Here is a 25,978-nt window from a genome sequence, read left to right as displayed (position 1 = left end):
ATAGTTTGGTTCTGTCTATAGAATCTATAACAAAGTAACAGAAGTCTTCAATTCTGAGGAGCAAATTAACGATACTAGGCCAAGTCTTTTTATGCTATCCGGATATTTGAGTCACCTACCGTAACGACGTTATAGTCAAGTAATGATCGTAGTCGTATATGATTATGATCAATGGAACTTCTGAACCGCTTACAGTAAGGGTGCGATCTGTGGCAGAATTTCTAACTGTCAGTATCAAAATTTAGTATATCTACACAAATTTAGACAAATTATTAGTTAGTGTAGTTCAGATTCACAAAAAATCTAAAAAAAAATTAACAAAAAAGCTACGGTATAATATGCAATAAAAAGAATAAAATAATAACGTATTTTATACAATTTAATTAGTAAATCTAATCGTAGTAACGATTATTGTTATCTAAACAATTTGTTATGTTTTTAAAGTGATAACCCTTACTTCTAGGATTAATACACAAATAAAATTTGAAAAACAAAATTTTATGAACGATGCGGGATTCGAACCCACGACCTCCGGCGTTCCGTGCCGGTGCTCTAAACCACAGAGCTAACCTTGAAACCACGACCTGAGAGTTGAACAAAGCAAACAGAATTTTATAACGAGGCGGTAATCGAACGGTTAGCTCAGTGGTTTAGAGCACCGGCACGGAACGCCGGAGTTCATAAAATTTTGTTTTTCAAATTTTATTTGTGGATTATTGTTATTTTTGATTTCGGTTGTTTTTTTGGAAAAAAAAATTTAAAGGCCTAGTGAGGAATGATTAGCAATATTGTATTTTACACAAAATATTACTATCTGAACGGCTTACAATACTTGAACAATTATATATTTGTGCTATTTACACGTTATCGCGGAAGTATCGTTACCTAATGATTATTGTTATTTACATCACAACTATGTAAATGCTAATATTCTTCAGCTTTCCCGTACACGAGATAATGAAAGAGAATTGGCGCCAGTTGGTAGCAAATAAGCATATTTATATTTTACGTATTTTGATTGAAGTTTTTGGGATAATGTGGTTAACCACATTTAAAATTTGGCAAAAGCTGTCATACAAATATAATATGTCGATGTCTACTTACACTACATAATACAACAAAAAGATGGAAAAGATATGTAAGTCTAAACGACTTTTATATAATTTAAGGTAATTAACATTTAAATAATCAGTTTCACTAATTATTTTATGTAAATAAAAATATTATATTTGAGTATTAGTTTCTCTCATTAAAGGTTACCTTAACTTTTTAAACCCAAATCCTTTTAGAACGTAAAGAAGTAACAAACACAAGCCAATAAATAAACATACAAACTCTCCCCTTTATAATATGTGTGTGATTTTGGATTAAAAACATAAAAAACCTCCAACTGAACAAAGCTTGATCGGAAAGTAGGGACAGACTGACGAACGTAAAACTTATAACAACCCTCTTTTTCGTCTGGGGTTAAAAAATACCTAACTGCTACTCCACTGATGTCACTGTCCAAATAGGGTTCTAAATTCAAAATACGCAGCTGAAACTGAAATAGTGTTTACATTGCTTCCTATTAACTAATACAATTTAAAAATACTGGAATAAACGAAGAAATGTATTTATTTATTTATTTATTGGTCTACCAGCGATTTTACATAAAAATAATTCTTAAACAATTAACAATTTAAATTACATGTGCAGGGTATGCAAAATCATTTAAAGGTAAACACTACATGCTAATTTCGCTTATCGATACATTATTACAAATCTAAAAGTGAGTTAAAAACTAAAACCGGTGAAAAAAAAATATGAAAAATTTGACAGTCTGCAATAATCAATTGAGAATTGTTTAACAGATAGTTAGAAACAAATAATAAGCGTTTTAATTACATACTACTAAGTATAACAAAAATCTAAATCTAAGCTAAGAAATTATATAATAAAATAAAATACAGTAATCTTTAATTAAAATATATAACCTATGTTATAACTAACAGAGCAAAGTAATCTATCACACTCATAACTGGCTGGCTAGATTGCTGATAACTAATTTACGAATAGTGTTAGGGGAATCAATATTTATATCAATTAATGAACTGAATTTATTATATACTTTACACAAGCGAGGGATAGTGCAGTTGGCGCCAAAGACTGTTCTAGTCCATGGAGGCACGACCGGAGTAATTGCAGTTCGGGGATATCTGCGTGGTACTCGGAAATTAATTTTACATAGTAAACTGGGGCAGTCTAAATTGTTTCTTAGCAATTTATATAAAAAATTTAAGTCCAAAAATTCTCTTCTTTGTTCAAGAGTCATCATGTTAAAGTTTTCTAATCTTTTTTTATAAGACACCACCGTTTTGTAAATATTCGCTGAGTATGATAGATGCCACATGAACCTTTTCTGCACACGCTCCAGTCTTAAGTAGTGTGTAGAATAATGTGGGCGCCAAACAACGCTACAATACTCTAAATGACTGCGAACAAGGCTGTTGTAAAGACAGATTTTTGTTTTGGCATCTTTAAAATTTCGACCTTGTCTCATAATAAAACCTAATAATTTTGACGCTTTGTTTATTACAATTTCTATGTGGTAGAGATAAGTCAATTTCCTATCAAGCATAACACCCAAGTCCCTTATGAGTTCAACTTCTTTTAGAGTTTTACCATACAGTTCATACCTTGTCGGAATAATATTATTTTTGCGAGTAAATTTAATATGCACACATTTACTGCAGTTGAGTTGCATGCCATTAGATTCACACCAATTGGTAAGTTTATTTAGATCGTCCTGTAATAGAATCGAATCACTTGGTGAAGAAATTGTTCTCGTTATTTTTAAGTCATCGGCATATAAATATGGTGTGCAGTGTTCAAAACAAGAAACAATGTCGTTCACAAATATATTAAATAAAATTGGGCCAAGATGTGAACCTTGTGGTATACCTGATGTTGCCAGATTAGTTGAAGAGCTAAATCCATTAATGACTACATAAAACGAACGGTCTTGTAAGTATGATGAAAGCCACTTCATCACTGGGCCTGAAAACCCATATAACGATAATTTTCCAATGAGTACTCCATGTGGAACTTTATCAAATGCCTTCTTAAAGTCGGTATATATGGTATCCACCTGCTACCTGGCAAAAATCCATGTTGATGCTCAGACACGAAACGTTTGAAATGCATTTGAATTGTCGGACAAACTAAAGATTCAAAGACCTTTGCAAAAACCGAAAGAATCGATATAGGCCTGTAATTGTGTATGTCTTTCTCGTCTTCACTCTTATATATTGGAACAACTTTTGCTTGTTTCCATAAAGCTGGAAAACTACCCGAGTTAAGCGAGGCTTTAAAAATAAGATATAAAGGTGACGTTAAGCTTGATGCACAATTTTTTATGAATGCCGGTGGTACATTGTCCGGTCCCGCACCTTTTGCAATATCGAGACTTTTCAGCTTTTTATAGATGTCATTCTGATTTATTTCTATGCCTGTAAGATTTTCACTAACGTCCAGATAGAGAATCTTTCGTAAATAAGATAATGAGTCTAAATTACAAGAACTATTTGATTCATCATATACCGAAGCAAAATAACTAGAGAACATATTGCAAATTTCCAATCCGCTAGTTGAGGTTTTAATTCCGTTACTCATTGCAGCTGGATATGAGTTAAAATTACTACGTTTACTCTTTAGGAACGTCCAAAATGCTTTCGGATTTTTCTGAATTTTCTTTTCCAGGTCTTCATTAAAATTTTTATAGGCATCACGCGTAATTTTCTCACAGCGATCACTAAGCACTCTTAGTTCTATTTCATCCATTGGATTATTATATTTTTTAAATCGTTTTAGCATTTTGTGTTTTTCTTTAATTCTTTTTACAACTTTACGATTCATCCATGAAGGGTACCTACTGCTTTTAACTTTTTTTAAGGGAACATAATCTGTGATAGCAACCTGTAAAATCTCGTAGAATACTTTAACCATTTCATTTATATCACCTCGGTTCAATATCGAATTCCAATCAATTCCCTTCAAGTACTCATTAATGGAATCGTAATCGGCTTTATAAAAATTGTACCGCTCGTTTGAAGTATTAGTCGCAAGTCTATGTTGTCTCGTATAAGGAATACTAATTTCAAGGGGGGGATGCATTGGATCAATTTTACTAATAGGATTATAAGAGTAACTGACGGAAAATACAGGTACATCTACGAGTACAAGATCAAGTATCTTTTGCCTATTATTAAGAACATAGTTACATTGGTGCAGGCCATTTCCTGATATAAAATCCAGTAATCTCTGAGCTGGGGGTATGTTATAGTCAGCTGGGTTTAAAGATGCATTCCATGAAATACAGCTAAGATTAAAGTCGCCAATTATACATGTTAACATATTATGTTGCTCTGAAACTCTATTGCAGTTATTTAAAAAAATATCGAATAATTTCTAATTTACAGGAGGTGGAATATATATACTACAAAATGCTATATGGCGTATACTGTTAAAATGGGGCACATCTACAACCACCCACAAATCTTCACAATCGCTTTCCCAGTTACAAACTCTGTTTGAAATTATATTGGTCTTGACAGCGATTAGAACGCCCCCACCATCAGACTTAATGTTAAGCTTTGCAGTCTCTCTGTCTCTTCGATACACGGTGTAACGAGTGTCAAACAATTCACTACTTAAGATTGAGCTATTCAACCAGGTTTCAGTCAAAATAATAATGTCATAATTATTAACTGCTATGTTACGGTAAACATCTTGGGTTTTGGTTCTTAGTCCGCGAACATTCTGGTATAACATATTAATCGAAGCGCCTTTTTAGGATTATGACACCATTACGTGACCTCAACCTTACACTCTAACTTAAATTACTAAGAAAGTCTATGCTTTTTATTACTTTGTAATCAGAAATATCGTCCTTTCGCATTAGTATACGACCATTTCGAACCCAAACATATTTAAATCCTTTTTCTTTGGCTTTGAGTCTCGCCGCGGCATGTAGAGCTTTATTCTCAGGTGACAGATGCTCCATGACATAAATTGGTTGTTTTTCCCCACTTACCCCGATTCCAATGTGAGAGGTGTTCAATTTATCTCTTGGGTTGGTGTTATTATACTTTATCACTGCTGCCAAAACAGTGTCCCTAGTAAGCGGAGAATTGAATTGCACTATGACAGATCTCGGTCGAGTACTTTGACGATTTACCTTTGCAACTCTCATTACATTCATAATTTTACCTATATATATATCTAACCCTATTACACTGCCCAGCTGCTCCACGATTTTGATTAGATTTTCATTTTTTCTTTCAGGAACACATTGCAATTCCAGGTTGTTGTATCTAGATCGCTGTTCAAGTTCGTTAACACGTGTGTTTAGGGTATTAATAGTCGCCTCTAGTTTGGCATTATGTTCTTTAAGATCCTTCACAGCTATTTGATTTACACGGTGTTCTTTCAAGAAATCCTCGTACTGGTTGTTTATAAAATTTATAGAGTTTTTCATGACTGTGATTTCTTCCCTTATTACTTTCAATTCACTATTTAGTACGCTTTTTATGGAAGTCCGCATATGTGTTAGCATTTCTTTCATTTCGGCCCGTACAGTTTCACTCACCATCTCACGTATTTCTTCCAGCTGAGATGATTTTTCTGTTTCTGGTGACGAAACTGCTACTCTTTTGGTCGATCTTTTCGTGACATTTTTGTCATAGGCTAAAAGGGTGTCTTTAGTACGCACGGGTGTGTTCTCACTGTTGCCTTTCGGCCTTCTTGACATACAAGCGGGACACGTCCAGTCATTCGTGGAATCTGTATCTGTGCTAAATTGCCCGGTCGACTTCTGATGATGACATAGCAGTCGAAGGTTATTATAATGTCATTTGTGGCACGTGCCATATTTCGGCTTTGATTTTGTATGAGGTGCATTGTCTATATGTATAAAACGTCATTGACTATAAAGCCTGGAGAGCGTGCATATTACATCAAATATACCAAGATAGTGAGAAAGCAAGATGCGATAGAAAGAGATGACATGCGACAGTCAACTTCAATTCAAATCCATATAATATGACCGTTTTTCTTTCCAGTGAAACATGATGTTGGGTTAAAGTAATATAGTTATTGATCTTGATTTTAAGATTCAACGTATGGATTATAGGTGAAATGTCTTAATTTGCTTGTTTATATATAATTAATAATAAATTTATAAATTTCAATTTAAAAATACGCAATTTAAATAAGAAGAACTTTTTTACGAAAATTTAAATGTATTGGATATACATACATCAAAAGAATTATTTACGACTTTATAACTTTTTTTAAGTTTCGATAAAAAGTTTATATGCACATCCTCTCCTCCATACCTCTTCTATTCTATTTTCAAAAATAAAAATAAAAAAAACACAAGAAAAAACAAAATACGGCGGCAAAATTGTTAGTAATTCGTTACGTTATGGAAAATTAAAACTGTTTTAATAATTTAATTAATAAAAAGGGATTTTATTGTTTTTATTTTTGAATGTAACGTGCCGTGTGAGCTTTAAGAGTCATGTCACGACGTCATTTGAGTCGAGATTAAATGTTACGAACAGTGGGCATGTTAGAAAATGGTGCTATTTAACGTGTTGTGGCAGAGACACACCAGCCAAAACTTGATATCAAGGTTGTGGTCATGTTATCGCAGTACTGGGGATGTGGTTGAACGCATTTGAACGAACGAATGACCAATGAACCAATGAACGATGAATGAACGAACAAATGCACGCGGGTATTTATCGTGCTACTACGCAGAGACAGGATCGTTTTCTTCAAATGACTGCTAGAAGACAACCCAATATCACAAGCCATGCAACTACAGACATGCACGACTGGTGAGCGACCAAACTGTGCGTAGGAGGTTGCATGAAGTTGTTTTTCGTGCTCGTAGACAGCTACGTGTTCCAGCATTGCGACGTGGCAATTGCGGTTGGCGGCTTTCGTGGGCTCGGAAGCATTTACCATGGAGTGACAAACAATGGTATTTGGTGCTGCTCACCGATGAGTCCCGGTTTGGGTTTCATCCGGATTCACGAAGAACACGCGTTTGAAGAACGCCAGGGAGAGTTAGCCGCCTACAACACTCTCAGGAGGTCGTTTGGATCCAAGGTGCTACCTTGGATCCAACGAGTTTTCTGCACGAAAATATAAGGAGGAGGTGTTATTGTCCCACACAGAATTCAAATGGGCCAGGAATTTGTACCTACTCATGCACGATAATGCTCCTTCCCATACCGCGCGGCTGTTGTAGGCCGCTCTCCGAGACCTGCTGGATTGGCCTGGACAGTCACCCGAATTAAATCCTATCGAGCATACCTGGGACATGTTACAATGAAAGACTTTAAGAGATTTCCCGCCAAACAATACAACAGCTTTTAGAACACTTGCAAAGAACATGGGACCTCATACCGCAGCAAGACATTGACAATTTAATTTTTAGTATGAACAATCGATGTCGGTGTGTAATTAATGTGATTATTAATAATTATATTTAATAAGTTTTTATAATTTTAATTAAAATTTAAAGTTTTTTAAGGAGAAATGCAGTTTTTTTCAAACTAATTCTCTAAGGCAATTAAAAAAATAACAATTTTAGTTAAAACAAATTTCTTCAATTTAGTATATTAGAAAATTCTTCATAGATTATTAGTTATTCAATAAAATATAAAATATCCCTAGATTTTGTTGATGTGTCCTCCGGTGTTGCAAGAATGTGGGTGGCCGTGATCACTTAACACCATGCTCTTTTGTCCTCCTTTTCTTGATCTTGACGGTCACCTTGCGAGAGTGTAGAGTTGAGTTATTCGTTAAAATATGCGTTCACTGGTAAAATGGTTAACTTAAAACGTCAATAATTATAATACTGTTAAAAATGAATGTAACTTCAGCGTTATATTTTATTTAATTTAACATTAGCACAACAATTGAATTTATGATAGCAACTCTAAACTACAATCTACATAGGTTTCTTTTGTGTTTATCGATCGATTACTGAGAAGAAGGATCTTTAGCCAAGTCTCTACGTAGCTACAACGTATTGACATATATATAATATAGAAATAGACAGTAGTTGCTGCACCAACATTATGAGTACTCGTATAGTGATAACTAGCAAAATATTTTGTAATTGGTTTGTAATAACGTTTTAATTAAAAAAAAAGTGTGTGTATGTAATCATTACGCGCGATTGAAGTAAAACTTAATAATAATTAACTTTAGGAATAATTAACAGACGCATTAATATATTACATTAAATTTACATTAAATAAAGCCGTGTTACCAACTAAGCACTCACGTATTACCGAATAGCTAGGAGCATTGTTAGATTTTCTGCTATTTTTTTTTTCTAGGAAAAGCTGACGATATAACTTCATCCCAAAACGACAACATTGGATGACGGAAGAAACCTGCCATTTGGTTGAAGAGCGCCGAAAACTTAAAGCCAGTGGTGCTAGCATTACGAAGCTAAATGCCAAGTCAGCTATCCTACAAGCTGCTTACCGACGTGACCGCAATAACCATCGGAGTAAGATATGTGATGAACTGGAACAGCACTCCGACAAATATCAAACCAAATATCTGCATGATAAGGTGCGATACATAACACGCCAATTTAAACCTAAGACGTGGGCTGTTGAGGACTCCGCTGGGAATACGTTTATGGAGATAAAGGATATCGTGAATGTGTGGAAGGAATATTGTCAATCACTATTTTCCAACAATTTGGCACTAAGCTTCACATGTTCTCCCCACAACATACTTGACCGTGAACCCGACATCATGCGGGATGAAGTACGAGCAGCAATTACACACCTCAAATGCAATAAGGCCATAGGTTGTGATGAGATCCCAATCGAAGTCCTCAAAGCGATGGGAGAACCTGGAGTTGATATTTTATATACCATCTGCTGTAAAATATGGGAGACTGGAATATGGTCTGACGATTGGTCAAAATCCATTTTCATTCCACTGCACAAAAAAGGGTCCACAAAGAAATGCACCAACTACAGATCCTTGATATCTCATGCAAGTAAGGTGATGCTCCACATAATAAATACAAGGCTGTTGGCCTACCTCTCAAGGCAGATTGCACCCGAGCAAGCCGGATTTGTTAAGGGAAGAGGCACTCGCGAACAAATTCTTATACTGCGTCCGATTATTGAGAAGGCCAGAGAATTCAATACAACCCTTTACATCTGCTTTGTGGACTTTCGCAAAGCATTTGACACGGTCATAATATGGACACACCTCTGGAAGATACTTGCGGAAATGGGTGTACCGCCCCATTTAATAGTTCAGTTGAGGAGGTTGTATGAGCATGGTACTGCAGCGGTACGAGTAGATGATACCCCTTTCAAGCGAATTCAAGACTGAAGCCGGTGTACGACAAGGATGCATCTTATCGCCATTACTCTTTAACATCTACACAGAGTATATTATGCGCATTGTCTTGGAAGATTGGAATAAAGGAATATCTTTTGGGGGACGCGTGATAAATAACCTCAGATACGCTGATGATACTACACTTCTCGCACAGACTAGAGAAGACATGGAAAATTTTCTAAACCGTCTAGAAAGTACCAGTCTCCAATTCGGACTTACTATGAACCGAGACAAGACGAAGGTGATGATAGTGACCGGAACTGTAATATCGTACAAAAAACATTTATAATTAAAGAGCCTGAGGGTGTTTGCTTTATTCCCAGTCCGTGGTGTCATTAAGAAAATCGTTTATGCTATAATAACCTTTCCCACACAAACGCTTTTTAACAATTCTTTTAAATTTCGTAACACATTTGTTTTGTACATTTTCTGGGACCATATTGTAGAAGCATATACATCGCCCAACAAAAGACTTACTAACTCGACCCAACCGAGTAGTAGGCACAACAAGTTTATGTTTGTTCCTCGTGTTAACATTATGTGTATCACAGTTTCTAGAAAATTCCTCAATGTGCTTATGAACATACAAAACATTATCAAAAATGTATTGAGAAGCAACAGTCAAAATGTTTATTTCTTTAAATTTTTCTCTTAATGATTCTTTAGGACCTAGGTTATAAATCGCGCGAATAGCCCTCTTCTGCAGCACAAATATAGTATTAATATCGGCCGCACTGCCCCATAACAATATACCATAGGACATAATACTATGAAAATAACTAAAGTATACTAATCTCGCCGTATCTATGTCAGTTAACCGTCTAATTTTCTTAACCGCATATGCTGCAGAACTAAGCCTATTCGCCAATCCTTCAATATGGGGGCCCCACTGCAATTTGGAATCAAGAGTAATGCCAAGAAATATAGCAGATTCCACTGGTTTTACCACCTCTCCATTTAATAAAATATTCGCATCTACATTTTTGACGTTTGGCGGGGTGAATTTAATATATTTGGTTTTATGATTATTTAACAATAAGTTATTGGCGCTAAACCAGTACACGATGTCAGATAGAGCATTGTTTACTTCGTCATACAAAACTTGGGTTCTTTTCAATTTGAATATAAGTGAAGTGTCATCCGCAAACAATACCACCTTGTGTTTTTTTTCTACAAGGTTAGGTAGATCATTTATATAAATTAGGAAGAGGAAGGGCCCAAGAATAGACCCTTGTGGTACCCCCATACCAAGAGGAGTCCCAGGAGATCTCCTGCCATTCACCTCGACCCTCTGAATCCTATTATTTAAATATGAGATCAGAAGATCGAGTGCAGATCCTCTTATACCATAGTGGCATAGCTTCCTGACCAGCGTTGAATGTTGAACACAATCAAAAGCCTTAGATAAATCACAGAAAATACCAAGTGCATTCTGTGATTCCTCCCAGGCCTCAAAAATATTCCTGATGAGTTCAACACCTGCATCCGTAGTCGAGCGTCCCCTAGTAAAGCCAAATTGTTTTATATGAAGTAACTTATAAGTGTTAAAGTGAGTAAGCATTTGGCTTAAAATTATTTTTTCAAAAATTTTACTAAGGGTCGGCAGCACCGAAACAGGGCGATAGTTATTCGGGTCAGAAGTGAGTCCCGATTTAAATATTGGTGTAATTTTACTTTACTTCAGAAGGTCAGGAAACACGCCATGTTCAATACACCTATTAAAAACTAGTGCTAGATATGGTGCTATGACGTCAATAACAGAACTTATTATTTTTACAGATATACCAGCAGTTTTTTTCATTTCTAAGGATCTGAAAGTTTTAATTATTTCTGCTGGGCTAACAACACTGAATTTGAAATTTTGTTTACATTCCTTAACATTTTCCAAAAAAAGTGACTCGGCAACACTGGTGGAGGAGACAAGCGTGCTTGAGATGGAAACTGGAATGTCAGAAAAAAAAAATTATTTATCTTGGTTCTACTATATCAAGTACTGGAGGATGTGGCGACGAGATCAGACGACGGTGCGCCATCACCAGGTCTGCAGTGGAACAACTGGGAAAGATTTGGAGGGACAGGAGGATTACCAAGAAGACTAAAGTTAGATTGATGAAATGCCTTGTGTTTCCAATCTTTCTCTATGGAGCCGAAACTTGGTCACTGCAGGACCGCCGTAAAATCGATGCATTAGAGATGTGGTGCTGGAGACGCCTCCTAAAGATCCCGTGGATGGCATTTGGCACCAATGTATCCATCCTCAAAGAGCTTCGTATTAAAGACAGACTATCGTCAATTGTGCAACTATGAATGCTGAAGTTCTTTGGTCACGTCTCTAGAAATGAGAACTCGATAGAGACTGGTAGTTCAGGGCTAGGTGGAAGGCAAGACAGCACTCGGTCGATCGCAAACTTGATGGATAGACGCCATCACAAAGGCTACTGAGTCCACCATAGTCCAGTGTACTCGCAACGCCTCTAACCGTCAGAAATGGAAGCACATCGCCAGGAGATCTACCCTCAGGAAGGATATTGACCCACCGAACACCCCACCATGTACCTCGTCAGCGCAACCACGACCACTCTGACAAGAGTGCCCGACTAAGAAGAAGAATTTCTATGACAATTTATTAGTAACTGTGTTGTGCAACTACGATTTAAGCATAAACTAAGTAACCACAATCTAAATGTGAAAGTAAATATAAAAAAAATTTTCATACCACTTTAAGGCTCTACTTTTACCAAGTGTTGGAAAACTGCAATATATCGGGTCTTTCAATAGGGACTTCCGAACTTTTACAGTTGATAGCGGCCATCTTGTTGAAGCTACATCTGTCAAATTGGCAGTCATTTATTCAGTCTGTTTTGCCAAATCACCATGGATGGATATAGCGTTCAACAACACGTGCAAATGATAAAATTGTTTTATCAAAATGGGTGTTCTGTTCGGGCAAAGTTCCGCGCGCTTCGCCCATTTTACGGGCGCCATAATCGGCCTACCGAGAGGACTATTCGCAGTGTGGTGGATAAATTTGAGTCCACTAGTTCAGTAAACGATCAACCAACACCCGTACGTCGACAAAACGCAAGATCTACCGAAAACATCGCCACCGTCCGTGAGAGCATGCAGGAGAATCCGAGGCAGTCGATTTCGCGTCGCTCACAAGAACTCGGCCTTTCACAGACCACAACTTGGTGAATTTTGCGTCGTGACTTGGGCCTGCACCCGTACAAAATTCAACTGACCCAGGAGCTGAAGGTAAACGACCATAGACAAAGACTTGTGTTCGCTGAATGGGCTCTGGAGCAGTTGGCAACTGACCCTAATTTTCTTCGAAAAATCATCTTCAGCGATGAGGCCCATTTCTGGAAGAATGGGTACGTGAACAAACAAAATTGTCGAATTTGGGCCGATACAAATCCACATGAGATCCAAGAGCGTCCAATGCATCCCGAAAAAGTCACTGTTTGGTGTGGATTTTGGGCTGGCGGCATCATCGGTCCATATTTCTTTGAAAACGACGTTGGCCAGGCCATCACCGTAAATGGAGAGCGCTATAGGTCGATGATTACCAACTTCTTTTGGCCTGAATTGGATGATATGGACACCAACGACATGTGGTTTCAACAGGACGGCGCTACGTGCCACACAGCTCATGCCACTTTGGACATTCTGCATGAGCGGTTCGATGGCATGGTCTCTCACTTAAGTCGCAAGTCTATGCGAATAAGCCACAAACCACAGCGGCACTCAAAGCCAACATAACCCATGCCATCGGTCAAATTCAGCCTGATTTATGCACCAGCGTCATGGAAAATTGGACATTTCGGATGCGCGCCACCCAGAGAAGCCGGGGTGGACATTTGAACGATGTTATATTCCACACATATTCCACGCATCGATAGGCCTTTCAAACGAATAAAAATTGTTGATGATATCTAACACAAATTTTGTTTTATTTAAATTTAATGATAGGAAGCCCTTAATGAAAGAGATTTACTATATAATATATATTATACTAGCTGACCCGACAGGCGTGGTTCTGTATATAATAAATAAAATAATAGGTTTTATATGAATTTGTCAATAATATATCATAACATCAAAAATTACTTCGTAAAATATGCACCCTGCTGTCGTAATGAAATTATTTCACAGCAGAACTGTCAAACCGTGCGTCAATAAAATCTCTCATAGAAATTACAAAACAAATTTGTTGTTTTTATTTAATTTAGCAGCATTTTCCTATTTATTCATTCTAACTTTCCTATTTCTTCCTTTGAAACCTCTGGGCTTTCACAAATAATTCAAGACCAAAATTAGCCAAATCGGTCTAGCCATTCTCGAGTTTTAGCGAGACTAACGAACAGCAATTCATTTTTATATAATATATAGATATAATCCGCAATAAAAATCCGCGCCGATTTTAATTCGCAATGTGTGCTAGGCCTTAGTATATTGTAGAGGTACCTAGTATTCCAAGGTTATACTTGAAACCTCAATATGTCGACTGCAGTCTACTGTCACTGTCACTGTGTCTCGTATAGCTAATATGTAGGTATTGTACTGCATTATTTATTATTAACAAAATTCAAATAACAATTCAAAGATTTGTGCCTACTGCCTAGTGCCTACTTTGAAGTTTGAACAACTGTCTTGTCAGTTGTCTAGTGGATACTGAATAGTGTTAAAGTTCCATTATTCATACTTTCTTTGAATGATGATTCGTAAAAATTGAAGTTCATCATTCAAATTACAACATCAGCAAAAGTAAGGAATTGCTTGCACATAACTGCTTGAGTGAGTGAAACACTTGTCACTAAGCTTTACAAGTTCAAAATATTGTTAAAAATTTGCTGGTGTGTCAAGGAACAATGGAATTCCCACATATTGGAAAAAACTGTTGTTATAAGTCTTGCAATAAACTTGGTAAGGTCATTTAGTAATATTCTTTAGTTTTTCTATTTAAAATTCAATTTGAAGTTATTTCAAACTTTGGTCTAGTTTACACCACAACATTAATTAATTTTAGACTTCCTGCCCATGAAGTGTGATGCATGTCGAGAGGTATTTTGGTGAGTTTTCTGTCTTTAATAGTTTATTTTAAAAGTAATCATAGTAACTAACAAGTAATATTTATTTTGTAGTTCCGAACACTTCACATACACAAATCACAATTGCCCTGCTTCAAATGCCAGGGATGTCCAAGTACCTGTTTGTCCTCTATGTGGTGTCCCCGTGCCAGGCAAGAGAGGGGAACCTCCAGATGTGGGAGTCAGTGCACATATAGATAATCAATGTACATCAGACAATGCAAAGGAAAGAAGGAAAAAGGTTAGTGAGCCTATTCATAGGAACTAATTTAAATAATGTTTCTTTAAAAAATTATTCTTGTGAAATAAAGGCATAAAAGGCATTTATTTTCTCAAAATTGATTCCTTTAGAATTCTTTTTGATGTCATTTCTTATACTACTAGATACTACTACCGCTTCGGAAACAAATGGCGCTCTGAGAGAGAAGAAGCGGCGCAAGAAACTCTCCCAGCATTCTTTTTTTTTTGCGCTCTTTTCAATAAAAATATACAATATTGTACAGTTGCTATAAAATAATCACAATCTAGTCCCAGGCTGTCCGATCATTTAGATATTCAGCAGTGGAGTAATAGGATTTACGACAGAGCCATTTTTTTATAAAACATTTAAATTTATTTATAGACAATGCCTGAACAGTGGCTGGGACTTTATTGTAGAAGTGTATACATTTACCCTTAAAGCTATTATGTATCTTATGAAGCCTACTAGAATTAGTTACAAGATAATAACTCAGACATCCTAAAAAATGGACTATGCATACTGTTGCACTACATACAAGGCTATTATTAAAGTTCATTTTACAGCAAAAAAAAATTTTTTTTTACAAATGTTAGCTGGACATAGTTCCTTAAAAATGTTCCAAGCCAATGTTCACAACACATTTTAAGGAATTTGTGTATAAAGTTTAATAAATATTAGTGTATTCCATACACGTGGGTTGGGCTACTAAGTCATGATGTCAAAGAGTGACAGTACTGCTGCCATTTTTTGAATTCTTTATGAATCACAAGACCAGTTTTGTGTTCTTAACTCAATTTCGACATGATTGTGGTTTGGAATGTTTTTCTGGAAGTATGTGGAACTAATCTTAATGACATTTACAGTACACAATGTAACTTGGGTCATTGTGTCTTGTATGCTGATTATGACAAAATACATTTCTGTGTTTTGATTGTTTTTTGTGTAATAGACATAATTAGATAGCTATGATTTAAAAACTAACTCACTGCATGCATTTTGTTCTAAAATAAATCTACTAGAAATTTTAAACTCATGGCCATCATTAGGGAGAATATCTGCAGTCATGACTCGGCAATTTTGAGGGTAGGGACCTGTCTACTTTTTTGTGTAGATTTTGATGACTGGGTACACTGGTATGTATGTGTGTCTACAGGTCCTGTAGTGGTAACATACAAACAGATCATCTCATGGGCTGTGCTCAAGCAGCAATCGAAGACATTCTTTCACACATCCCTTCCACTGAAATTGTAGTCTTGGGTGATTTCAAAAGGGGAAGAATGTTGAATGGCTTTGGTCACGTACCACAGACCATAGGGTGATCTGTGCATAATTTTTCATTGGCATAATTGCTTGCATCCTTATTTATTTAATCTTCTGTTGACTACACATCCAAATAGTTACCAGGTCTCTGGCGACGCAACTCTTGGAACATGCGACCATTGCCTGGTCAGGAGTGTGCCCACGTCACAGACCACCAGCGACCTGCTGCACTTGGCACTACAAGTCAGCAGGTTGGGATATGATGTGTTCCTTTTTTGCATCTTGTGGGGCAAGGTTTGTTTCCCTTCGGATAATCCCAGTACCTGCGCCATTGCAGTAGCCAATGTGATACAACAGGACAGGCGTATCGAACTTGGGTTGCGGCGCTGGGCTCAAAGGATCCGAACTGCAAAGTTCTAAAGGGGAAATATAACCGTGCCTCCAGATTCTTTAAGTGGCAAATCGCCCGTGCGAAATCGAAGCACGTTGTCAAAATCGGCGAGCAGCTTTCCAGTTACCCGACTGGAAAGCTGCTCTTGGTAACTTCAACCAGCCGTCCCTTCCGCCGTTGCACTTAAGGAATAACACTCTGGCCCATTTGTCAAAAGAGAAAGCCGATCTGCTGTGCGCTCTATTATGACAACGGAAAACAACGCCGACCAACACGTGGTGTCAGAGCTCTATGGCTGTCGAGAAGTCGAGTGAGACAGATGGCATTTTTCCAATCGTGCTTAAAACGTGTGCCCCTGAGTTGACGCTGGTGCTAACGCGTTTATTCTGGCATTCATTAGTCGATAGCCCTTGTCCCATCTAATCCAAAAAAAATGAGACAGTTCGGATCCGGCAAACTAAAGGCCTAAACCTAAGCTATTACCTCCCTGCTCTCCAAAATCATGGAAAGCATAAGTAACCGCCAGCTCTTGGTATACCTAGAAGGTCACCAGTTGATCAACGACCCCGTTGGTCGTTGGCGGTCTTTTGCCGTGGTCGGTCTGCAAGCGATCTTCTTGTATGATGTGTGGCGGTCCTCCACAGTGCGGTTTTCAAGGAGCTTTCTTCCACGTACTACAAAGCTGCGGAATGAGCTTCCTTGTGCGGTGTTTCTGGGACGATACAATGGGTACCTTCAAATAAAGCGCGTACACCTTCCTTAAAGGCCGGCAACGCTCCTGTGATTCCTATGGTGTTGCAAGAGAATGTGGGTGGCGTTGATTACTTACCACCAGGTGACCCGTACGCTCGTTTGTCCAAATGTTTGTCTGTTACCTTATCGCTGCTTTATAATATGTTTGTTGACTGAGTTATAACAACTCTCTAAGTGCTTGTCATTGTTACCCACAAATTTATACAAAGTACGTGTAATCTTTTTCAGATCTTTACAAATAAGTGCTCCTATAAAGGTTGTAAAACAAAAGAGTTGGTGCCTTTAGTATGTGCAGAGTGCTCACTCAATTATTGTTTGAGACATAGACATACTGCTGATCACGCATGTGAAGGCAAACTGGCTGCTAAAAGAAGAAAAGCTGCGTAAGTTTTTTGAAGTGTAACTTCTTAAGTGACTTGAGGAGTGAAGTAAGCGTTACTTCAAACAAGTTAGTCAAACAATTATTTTTACGGTTAAAATTGAATGGTTAAAAAAAATCAAATTGCTCAGTAATATTTTTTGAAAATCTCCAAATGTTACTACTTTTGTAATAAATAGATTAGTAATGTCAAGTATGCATTTATTCTTGACAACACAAAACATATAATATAATATATGTATATATATCCATTATATGATGTCATGAAAACGACACCTACCAGCATTTTTGAAATTATGATCACCCCAATTCGTACAATGATTTTCAGTAGGTACTAAGTCAACCTGTTGACAGCAACAGACAACACCTATTTTATAGGTCTTAAAATTAGTAACCATCTAAAAATAGTAGATAAAGAGAATTATTATTAGTTTTCAGAAATTTTCTGACGTTTGCGACATTCTTTAATATTCAATAGCAACGTTATATCGACATTCTAGGATTAATACACAAATAAAATTTGAAAACAAAATTTTATGAACGATGCGGGACTCGAACCCACGACCTCTGGCGTTCCGTGCCAGAGCTCTAACCAACTGAGTAAACAGTTCGAGTGACGTATCGTCAGACAATCTTGTATGCTTTAATCAACTCTCAGGTTGTGGCTTCATGTGACGCCACAACATGTACACAATCCTAGAAGTGAGGATTATCACTTTAAAAACAGAAATTGTTTAGATTTACAAGAGCTCAATCTCAAGACAATTTCCTAATAATATGCAAATATTGGGGTTGAGCAGGTTCATAACTGTAAAGTAGATCCTGTATATGAAGAATGATGTGTCACTCACCTCGTGTTTCACAATCCGTCAATTCAATAATATTTACGCCTCGTTCCGACGCCTATCATAATTCTTGGTGATACCTACGTTATAACTACGTATTGCGATTCTTTGATCGAATCACGCCTGTGTCCCGAGCGGTAGGCTTGTCGTCGAACATTGCATTATCCCTTTAACCCTTTAATGCGAACTCTCTTATACTTAGTATATCTACACACCTCCGTCGAGTAGATTACATCAGTGCTGTGCGACATGATAGAGGAAGATAAGAGAGTGACCTATCAGCAGATACGGGCAAGCCTAGGCATTGACTTGACTCATAGTCAAGTACAAAAAATATTACACGAACATTTAGGCGTTTTTTTTTATTTGAAACCTGGTGGTTCCCGTGTGGTCGCATTGTAATTTGGTTCAGATCTGACAGTGGAATTCATGAGAAAACCGTAAAAGTCTTAAATTTTCTGGAAGTATGTGCGCGACAAATTTTCGAATAACTTAATATCGCGCCAACTTTTTTAGATGATTCTTTTTTTATTGTAAAGGATATATTTCAAAGATAGTTTGGTGAGAGTTTAGTTTGGTTCTAATTTTGGGAACCAAGACAAAGAAACGGAACTCTTCAATTCTTAAGCAAATGAACGATACTCGGCCGAATCTTTTTTCTGCTATCCGGATATTAAGTCACCTACCGTAACGTCGTTATGGTCAAGTAGTAGTCGAATATGATGATCAATGGAACTCCTTAACGACTTACAGTAAGGGTGGAATCATAATGCTATGTGCTTACGTTCAATGCTGCATTCCAAAATTTTGCAGATCTACAGATATTTAGACTAATTATTAGTTAATTATACATATTATAGTGTTTTTGAAGTCGGTTGTTTTTTTTGTTAATTTTTTTTTCAATAACAGCACTGCAACTGTGTGACATTGATTCAATCAATTTCATAATTTTTTCCACGGGGATTGAATTCCATGCTTCAACAAATGCTTCATATAGTTCTATTTGAATGAAAGAGAGAAAATTATTTTATTTGATCATCCACTTTACAAAGAATAAATTAAATTCAACAAAAAATATATTAAATAAAACAACACAAAATTTAAAATAAAGCAACAATAATTGTAGTATGTGATCAAATACAGGTCTCTCACTCAACATTGTTCGCTGGTATTTCAGTGGAACAAGTTGAGTGTCATAATTGTAGTATGTGATCAAATACAGGTCTCTCACTCAACATTGTTCGCTGGTATTTCAGTGGAACAAGTTGAGTGTCATAATTGTAGTATGTGATCAAATACAGGTCTCTCACTCAACATTGTTCGCTGGTATTTCAGTGGAACAAGTTGAGTGTCATAATTGTAGTATGTGATCAAATACAGGTCTCTCACTCAACATTGTTCGCTGGTATTTCAGTGGAACAAGTTGAGTGTCATAATTGTAGTATGTGATCAAATACAGGTCTCTCACTCAACATTGTTCGCTGGTATTTCAGTGGAACAAGTTGAGTGTCATAATTGTAGTATGTGATCAAATACAGGTCTCTCACTCAACATTGTTCGCTGGTATTTCAGTGGAACAAGTTGAGTGTCATAATTGTAGTATGTGATCAAATACAGGTCTCTCACTCAACATTGTTCGCTGGTATTTCAGTGGAACAAGTTGAGTGTCATAATTGTAGTATGTGATCAAATACAGGTCTCTCACTCAACATTGTTCGCTGGTATTTCAGTGGAACAAGTTGAGTGTCATAATTGTAGTATGTGATCAAATACAGGTCTCTCACTCAACATTGTTCGCTGGTATTTCAGTGGAACAAGTTGAGTGTCATAATTGTAGTATGTGATCAAATACAGGTCTCTCACTCAACATTGTTCGCTGGTATTTCAGTGGAACAAGTTGAGTGTCATAATTGTAGTATGTGATCAAATACAGGTCTCTCACTCAACATTGTTCGCTGGTATTTCAGTGGAACAAGTTGAGTGTCATAATTGTAGTATGTGATCAAATACAGGTCTCTCACTCAACATTGTTCGCTGGTATTTCAGTGGAACAAGTTGAGTGTCATAATTGTAGTATGTGATCAAATACAGGTCTCTCACTCAACATTGTTCGCTGGTATTTCAGTGGAACAAGTTGAGTGTCATAATTGTAGTATGTGATCAAATACAGGTCTCTCACTCAACATTGTTCGCTGGTATTTCAGTGGAACAAGTTGAGTGTCATAATTGTAGTATGTGATCAAATACAGGTCTCTCACTCAACATTGTTCGCTGGTATTTCAGTGGAACAAGTTGAGTGTCATAATTGTAGTATGTGATCAAATACAGGTCTCTCACTCAACATTGTTCGCTGGTATTTCAGTTATATTATATATAGTTAGTCTATATTATTGAATGATTATTAATTATTGAATGTGTATATTTTTTTAAGAACATTTTTACATTGAATTTATAAGAAGTGTTTCTAATTATATAAGCACCACTGTATATATTATAAAGTAAATAATTCAAAAAATGCAATTTCATAGGATAAAGAATGTTTGTAACCTCAATATCAAGAGCTAGTTCGGGGCTCGGGAGTTGGGGTGCCCCCCCACCTCACCTCGAACATTGTAGGTGGAAGGGATGGCGGTGTCAGTGTACAAGAAATACAAGCAAACTCAAACTCAATTAATTATATTTAAGCATCTACTATAAAGCAATATAGTAAGACCGATATGGTTGTCAATTGCCATATTCAAAAATAAAAAACAAAACTTTTAATGAATTCATTTAGTTTAAATTTAAAAAAAAAATTATTGTAAATCAACAAATATGTAAATATAATAAATTATTTTTCATGTTATGCGCCGCATCATGAACTTTATGTTTTAAAAGAATCAGTGATTCAGAGATTATTTTATATTATATTATGTATTATATTTTGGGGGTTGCCCTGGTGGCCGCCCGAAGGCTGTACATTTGTTTGTTGGTGGCTCTCCAGAAATTATTGGTGGGCCAGACGGGTGGGTGTAGATATTTGTTGTCTCCATCAAATGATAATCCTTGGTTTACTTTATAAGAGTGAGACAAGAACTAGAAGTGGAAAAATAAAGTAATGCTGCTCGTATTTGAGAAGAGGAATCTAAATAACAGAAAACTCATGTTAAATACAAAAGAGCTGAGCTGAAGTATTGTCTATAAGGTACTTAATATATATTTTCAGTGAAGCTGCAATGGCTCGTATAAAAGCAAACCAAAACAAACCGAACACGGGCCGTGTGTCCACAATAACAAGCTCAGACATACAAGGAAATATGGTAAGTTTTAATACAATCAAAATGTTGAGTTTACACTTTATTTACTCTAAAACATAGATTCTGTTTGGATAATTAATTAAAATATTTGCAGATATAAACAAAGTGTGAGTAGTTATATAATTTATAATAGCTCGGGGCAATATAGTATATAGCTATAGACTTGAAATATAATATTTGCTGTAGGTACCTACTAGAGTTGGAGTTAATCGTTTATATTGCTTAACTTGTTAAAATGCTTATACGAAAAACATTAACATGTTGCGCAAAGCGCTAATTATTATAACACTGTTAAAAATCACAGCGTTATATTTTAGTGCTTAGATAAATATTACCATTCTTTAATTTAACATTAGCACAACATTTTATTTATGTTAGCAGTTAGTTACTATTAATTACAATAATAAACAATCTACATAGGTTTATTTTTCGTATTTATGAATCAGTTACTGAGTGTTAGACAGGTCACTAGACTTGGATAGAGCAGCAAAACTAACTATATATATATCTATACAGAAATAAAAGCTTTTCCTGCACTTATTTCAATATTTTAATTTTTTTTTGTACACTGTGAACACTAATTACTAACACTAATCAACTAGGAATGAGAAAAATAGAAAATTTATTTAATTACCAAAATGTACCTAGGTACTTACCAACCAAAAAACAAAAATATTTCCGAGCCAATAATTTTCGACTCGACTTGTCACGGCACCATTATGCAAAAATTATGACTAATTGAGATTTGAGTAGTACTAAATACAGAAAAATAAATTCGTTTTAATTTCAGAATGTACTTACCTATTGTTTTACTTATAAGCTAAAAATCTTTGTAGACTTAAAATTAAATGCTTTATCGTGCAAGTGAAAATGATAGTTACTTCTTCTGTAATAAATAACAAATTTGATCGATATTTCTTGATTTATTAACATAATTTCAATTTTTTCTCATTTAAATAAAAATAGACTTTGTTTGTTTACAAACAAGGCAACAATTTGCGTTGTATTTTTCCTATCAGCGACCTAGCGCTACTTTTGAAAATTATTTTATTTTGCAATAAGAAGTGTTGTGGGTAATGTACCTTAGTGTACTAAACTTTATAAGTTGGCGTTGAACCATAGACACCCCATTTACGTTGAATTTAAAAAATAAATAGTGTTAGATTATACGACATCTGGTGTCACTTTCATAAAATATATATACCTAATAGATAAAAATGACTTATCGGGTATATTCGGACAGCTTCTGATTATTGACAGTAGAAGGTAGTAATTTATCTCTATCTGTAGATAGTATATTGTCACGGCCGTAAGAGTAGATCCCAATTTGATATCAAAGATGCAGCACTATTGTGGAGCAAGATGGGGATACAGTTACGACACACCTGAACAACTGTTTGTAAAGAGCTGGGTACCAAAGGATGTAGTATGTGTAGAGAATAGTGACGTTGAAGGGGTTTGTTCATTATGAGCTAGTCCCGCGGACGGAACGATCGATACGTTACTACTGCGAACAACTCACGAGATTAAAGCGAGAAGTAGTAATAACCGTAGACCACACACATCTGTAGCCAGCCACTCAGAAAAAAGTAAGAGTTCTCTGGTCGGTGTTACTGTTTCTGCCATATTGCAAGTAATGTCTTTTGAGTTTCATGTAAATTTTCAACAAACTTTTTTCTTCCCACAAACTGTTTTATTTAAATTATTATAATCATTATAGAGAAACCAAAATTCAACTAAATGTTAATATTAACAGACATTTAAATTCATAAATTTTAATGAGTGAGACTAAATAATAATATGTCGTGTTCGTCATTCCAATCATATCAGTTATTGACACGGTATAACTGAATAAGAGCTTCAGGCAACTTAATCTGATAAAGTTCCCTTTTTTCAGACGGAAGACGAAGCTTTAGCACATGCCTTGGCGATATCGATGCAAGATGGACAAGACCTTCAGCAGGACTCTACTTTGAGGTCTCTCAGACAAAGAGTCGGTGGAGAACCAAACTCGAGATGTTCAGTCTCTTAGCAATTGTATAACATTTAATAAGACGATCGACTCCTTCATGTTTTATTATTAAAACTTATTGACTATCGATAGAAAATGTACATGTTTTGAGAGAAAGAGTTAGAGTTGTCACAATATGTACATGTGTGATGTTTGTTATATTGAAGCTCAGGGAACATAATACCTCATTGTTAACTTTTATCTAATAGATACTTCAGATTCTTTACAAACTGTTTATATTAGCATTCAACGATTAACGACATTGGAATCCGTCATTCCTTGCACATTGTTTTATTAACTCTCAACTTATGTAAATGTTATCTTAAATCACTTCAAATTAATATGAGAAATGTACCTGCTGCATAATTTACTGTATTTTTAGATGTTTTATTAATTGCTTATTTAATTTATAAATTTTACAATGTTGCTTATAAATGTAAATATGTATGAGGTTAATAATAATTATAATAAAAGACAATATATTTTTAAGAATTTATTTAAAAAAAATTGTTTTATTTTAAAATCAGAAGTAATAACACATTCAAAGTGTCATTAAAAGTAAGATAGAAGTTATAAACATATCTTATATCTTTAAATGAGCAATTCTTGTATATATATATATATAATTGGAATCTCGGAATCGGCTCCAACGATTTTCATAAAATTTAGTATATAGGGGGTTTCGGGGGCGATAAATCGATCTAGCTAGGTTTCAATTTAAAAAATGTAGTTTTATCCGTTTTAATGAGAAACAGCTACAATAACTTTAGAATACAAAGGTAAATTTCGACACTATATACAAGACTATAGTAGCTCAGATGGGACATTGGGTGATCCGGAAAGCAGAAGACCCGGTTCGAATCCAGATGTCCTATTAGTTTTTTTTTTAAATTCAAGTTTGTACATTCTTAAAAATCCGAGTAAGGCTCGGTTGTCCGGATATTGAAATATAATATCTTGTAGTTTATTCATAAAATGACCGTTGCTAGTGGGCACAATAATAAATCAACCAAGAATTAATACCAAATATTTGGAAGAGAGCAGCGCAGGAGCGATAGCTGCGGATCATTGTTCAGCTTGTGTATCAAAATATTAATTCTATAATTTAATTAATAGAGCTTAAATACAAAGGAAATGAAAAAAGTATCAGTAAGGTAAAAGGTCCCTAGGAGAATTAGATTATGAAAAAAATATTTTCATCTCTTGTATTTAATTTTTTCTAAAGGCAATTATTTTCTCAAAATTGATTTCTTTAGATTTCTTTTTGATGTCAGTTCAAACACTACCACCGCTTCGGAAACAAATGGCGCTCTGAGAGAGAAAAACGGCGCAATAAACGTATTTCGATGAGGAGAACAAACGAGCGTGCGGGTCATCTGGTGTAAAGTGATCACCGCCGCCCGCATTCTCTTACAGTACCACCGGAATCACAATAGCGTTGCCGGCCTTTAAAAAGGTGTACGCGCTTTATGAAGGTTTCCATGTCGTATCCTCTTAGAAACTCCGCACGAGGAAGTAAATCCACAGCTTGTTTGTACGTGGATGAATTTTCCTTGAAAACCGTACCGTTGACGAACGCCACACTTCTAGGTGGTGGGGATGATACCGTAACTTGTAGCGTGTCGTGGGAAGGTGTAATTCGGCGGCAGGAATCAAGTCGAACAGCTCCTCGGACTACTCCCCGTAATAAATACGGTAGAACACACAATGAAGCGGCGTCACTACGCAACGCCAAGTAATTCAGCCGTTCACAGAGCACTGGGTCCCCGACAATTTGAACTTCTCCGTGTGGTGAAATGGATCGAGCTGATACTGAGGTGCGCGAGACCAGAGATGACAGCAATACTCCATGTGTGGCCGGACCTGCGCTTAGTAGAGAGCTAGAATGTGGGCCGGCTTGAAGTATTGCCGTGCTCTATTTATGACGCCCATCTTCTTCGAAGCCAATTCGTTAATACGAGTGTGTCTTCATACAAGTGGTCTTCAATATATTATCCCGCCATGTTACATAACGAGGCTGTAGTATGTCGTGCGAGTTGTGAGCTAGCTCTGACTGTTGCTGGAAGCCCTCCATTTTCGATTCGCCTAAGTAGGCTCCAATTTAACATACACTGGATGGCAAAGGACACAGGGAACATTTTACCCAAAATTTTTAAGATCTATATACGGATGATGTCGCGGCAGGGTAAGAGTAGTTTTGATATAGAGGAATTCATCATTTTACTACAAACTATTTTATCAAGATCGTTCAACTAGTAAGTAGTTCTTGAGTTATAAAAG

At 36.2% G+C, this 25,978-nt stretch overlaps 1 protein-coding gene across 2 annotated transcripts; it reads left to right on the top strand.

Annotated features, from left to right (window-relative positions):
- Nucleotides 1–13,900: 13,900 nt before the first annotated feature.
- On the top strand, nt 13,901–24,181 carry LOC126970882 (AN1-type zinc finger protein 2A-like). Of its 2 annotated transcripts, none has more exons than XM_050817032.1 (6): nt 13,901–13,983; nt 14,462–14,504; nt 14,577–14,763; nt 17,396–17,550; nt 21,597–21,690; nt 23,585–24,181. In XM_050817032.1, the coding sequence occupies exons 2-6, from the start codon at nt 14,473–14,475 to the stop codon at nt 23,717–23,719; spliced, it is 603 nt and encodes a 200-aa protein (XP_050672989.1). In that variant the 5' UTR covers nt 13,901–13,983; nt 14,462–14,472; the 3' UTR covers nt 23,720–24,181. The 2 variants fall into 2 exon arrangements, with proteins under 2 accessions (XP_050672989.1, XP_050672988.1); XM_050817031.1 differs by lacking the exon at nt 13,901–13,983 and adding an exon at nt 14,029–14,358 and having other exon boundaries at nt 23,585–24,180.
- Nucleotides 24,182–25,978: the final 1,797 nt, after the last annotated feature.

This window comes from Leptidea sinapis, chromosome 22, assembly GCF_905404315.1.
Source record: "Leptidea sinapis chromosome 22, ilLepSina1.1, whole genome shotgun sequence".
Classification (NCBI taxonomy): Eukaryota; Metazoa; Arthropoda; class Insecta; order Lepidoptera; family Pieridae; genus Leptidea; species Leptidea sinapis.
Note: the sequence above shows the minus strand (reverse complement) of the source record. Positions and strands in the feature narration are given on the sequence as shown.

Coding starts and splice junctions, on each gene's coding strand:
- LOC126970882 (XM_050817031.1), top strand. CDS start 14,304: ATGGAATTCCCACATATTGGAAAAAACTGTTGTTATAAGTCTTGCAAT. Junction 14,764..17,395: donor CAAAGGAAAGAAGGAAAAAG/GTTAGTGAGCCT, acceptor AATCTTTTTCAG/ATCTTTACAAATAAGTGCTC. Junction 17,551..21,596: donor GCTAAAAGAAGAAAAGCTGC/GTAAGTTTTTTG, acceptor ATATATTTTCAG/TGAAGCTGCAATGGCTCGTA.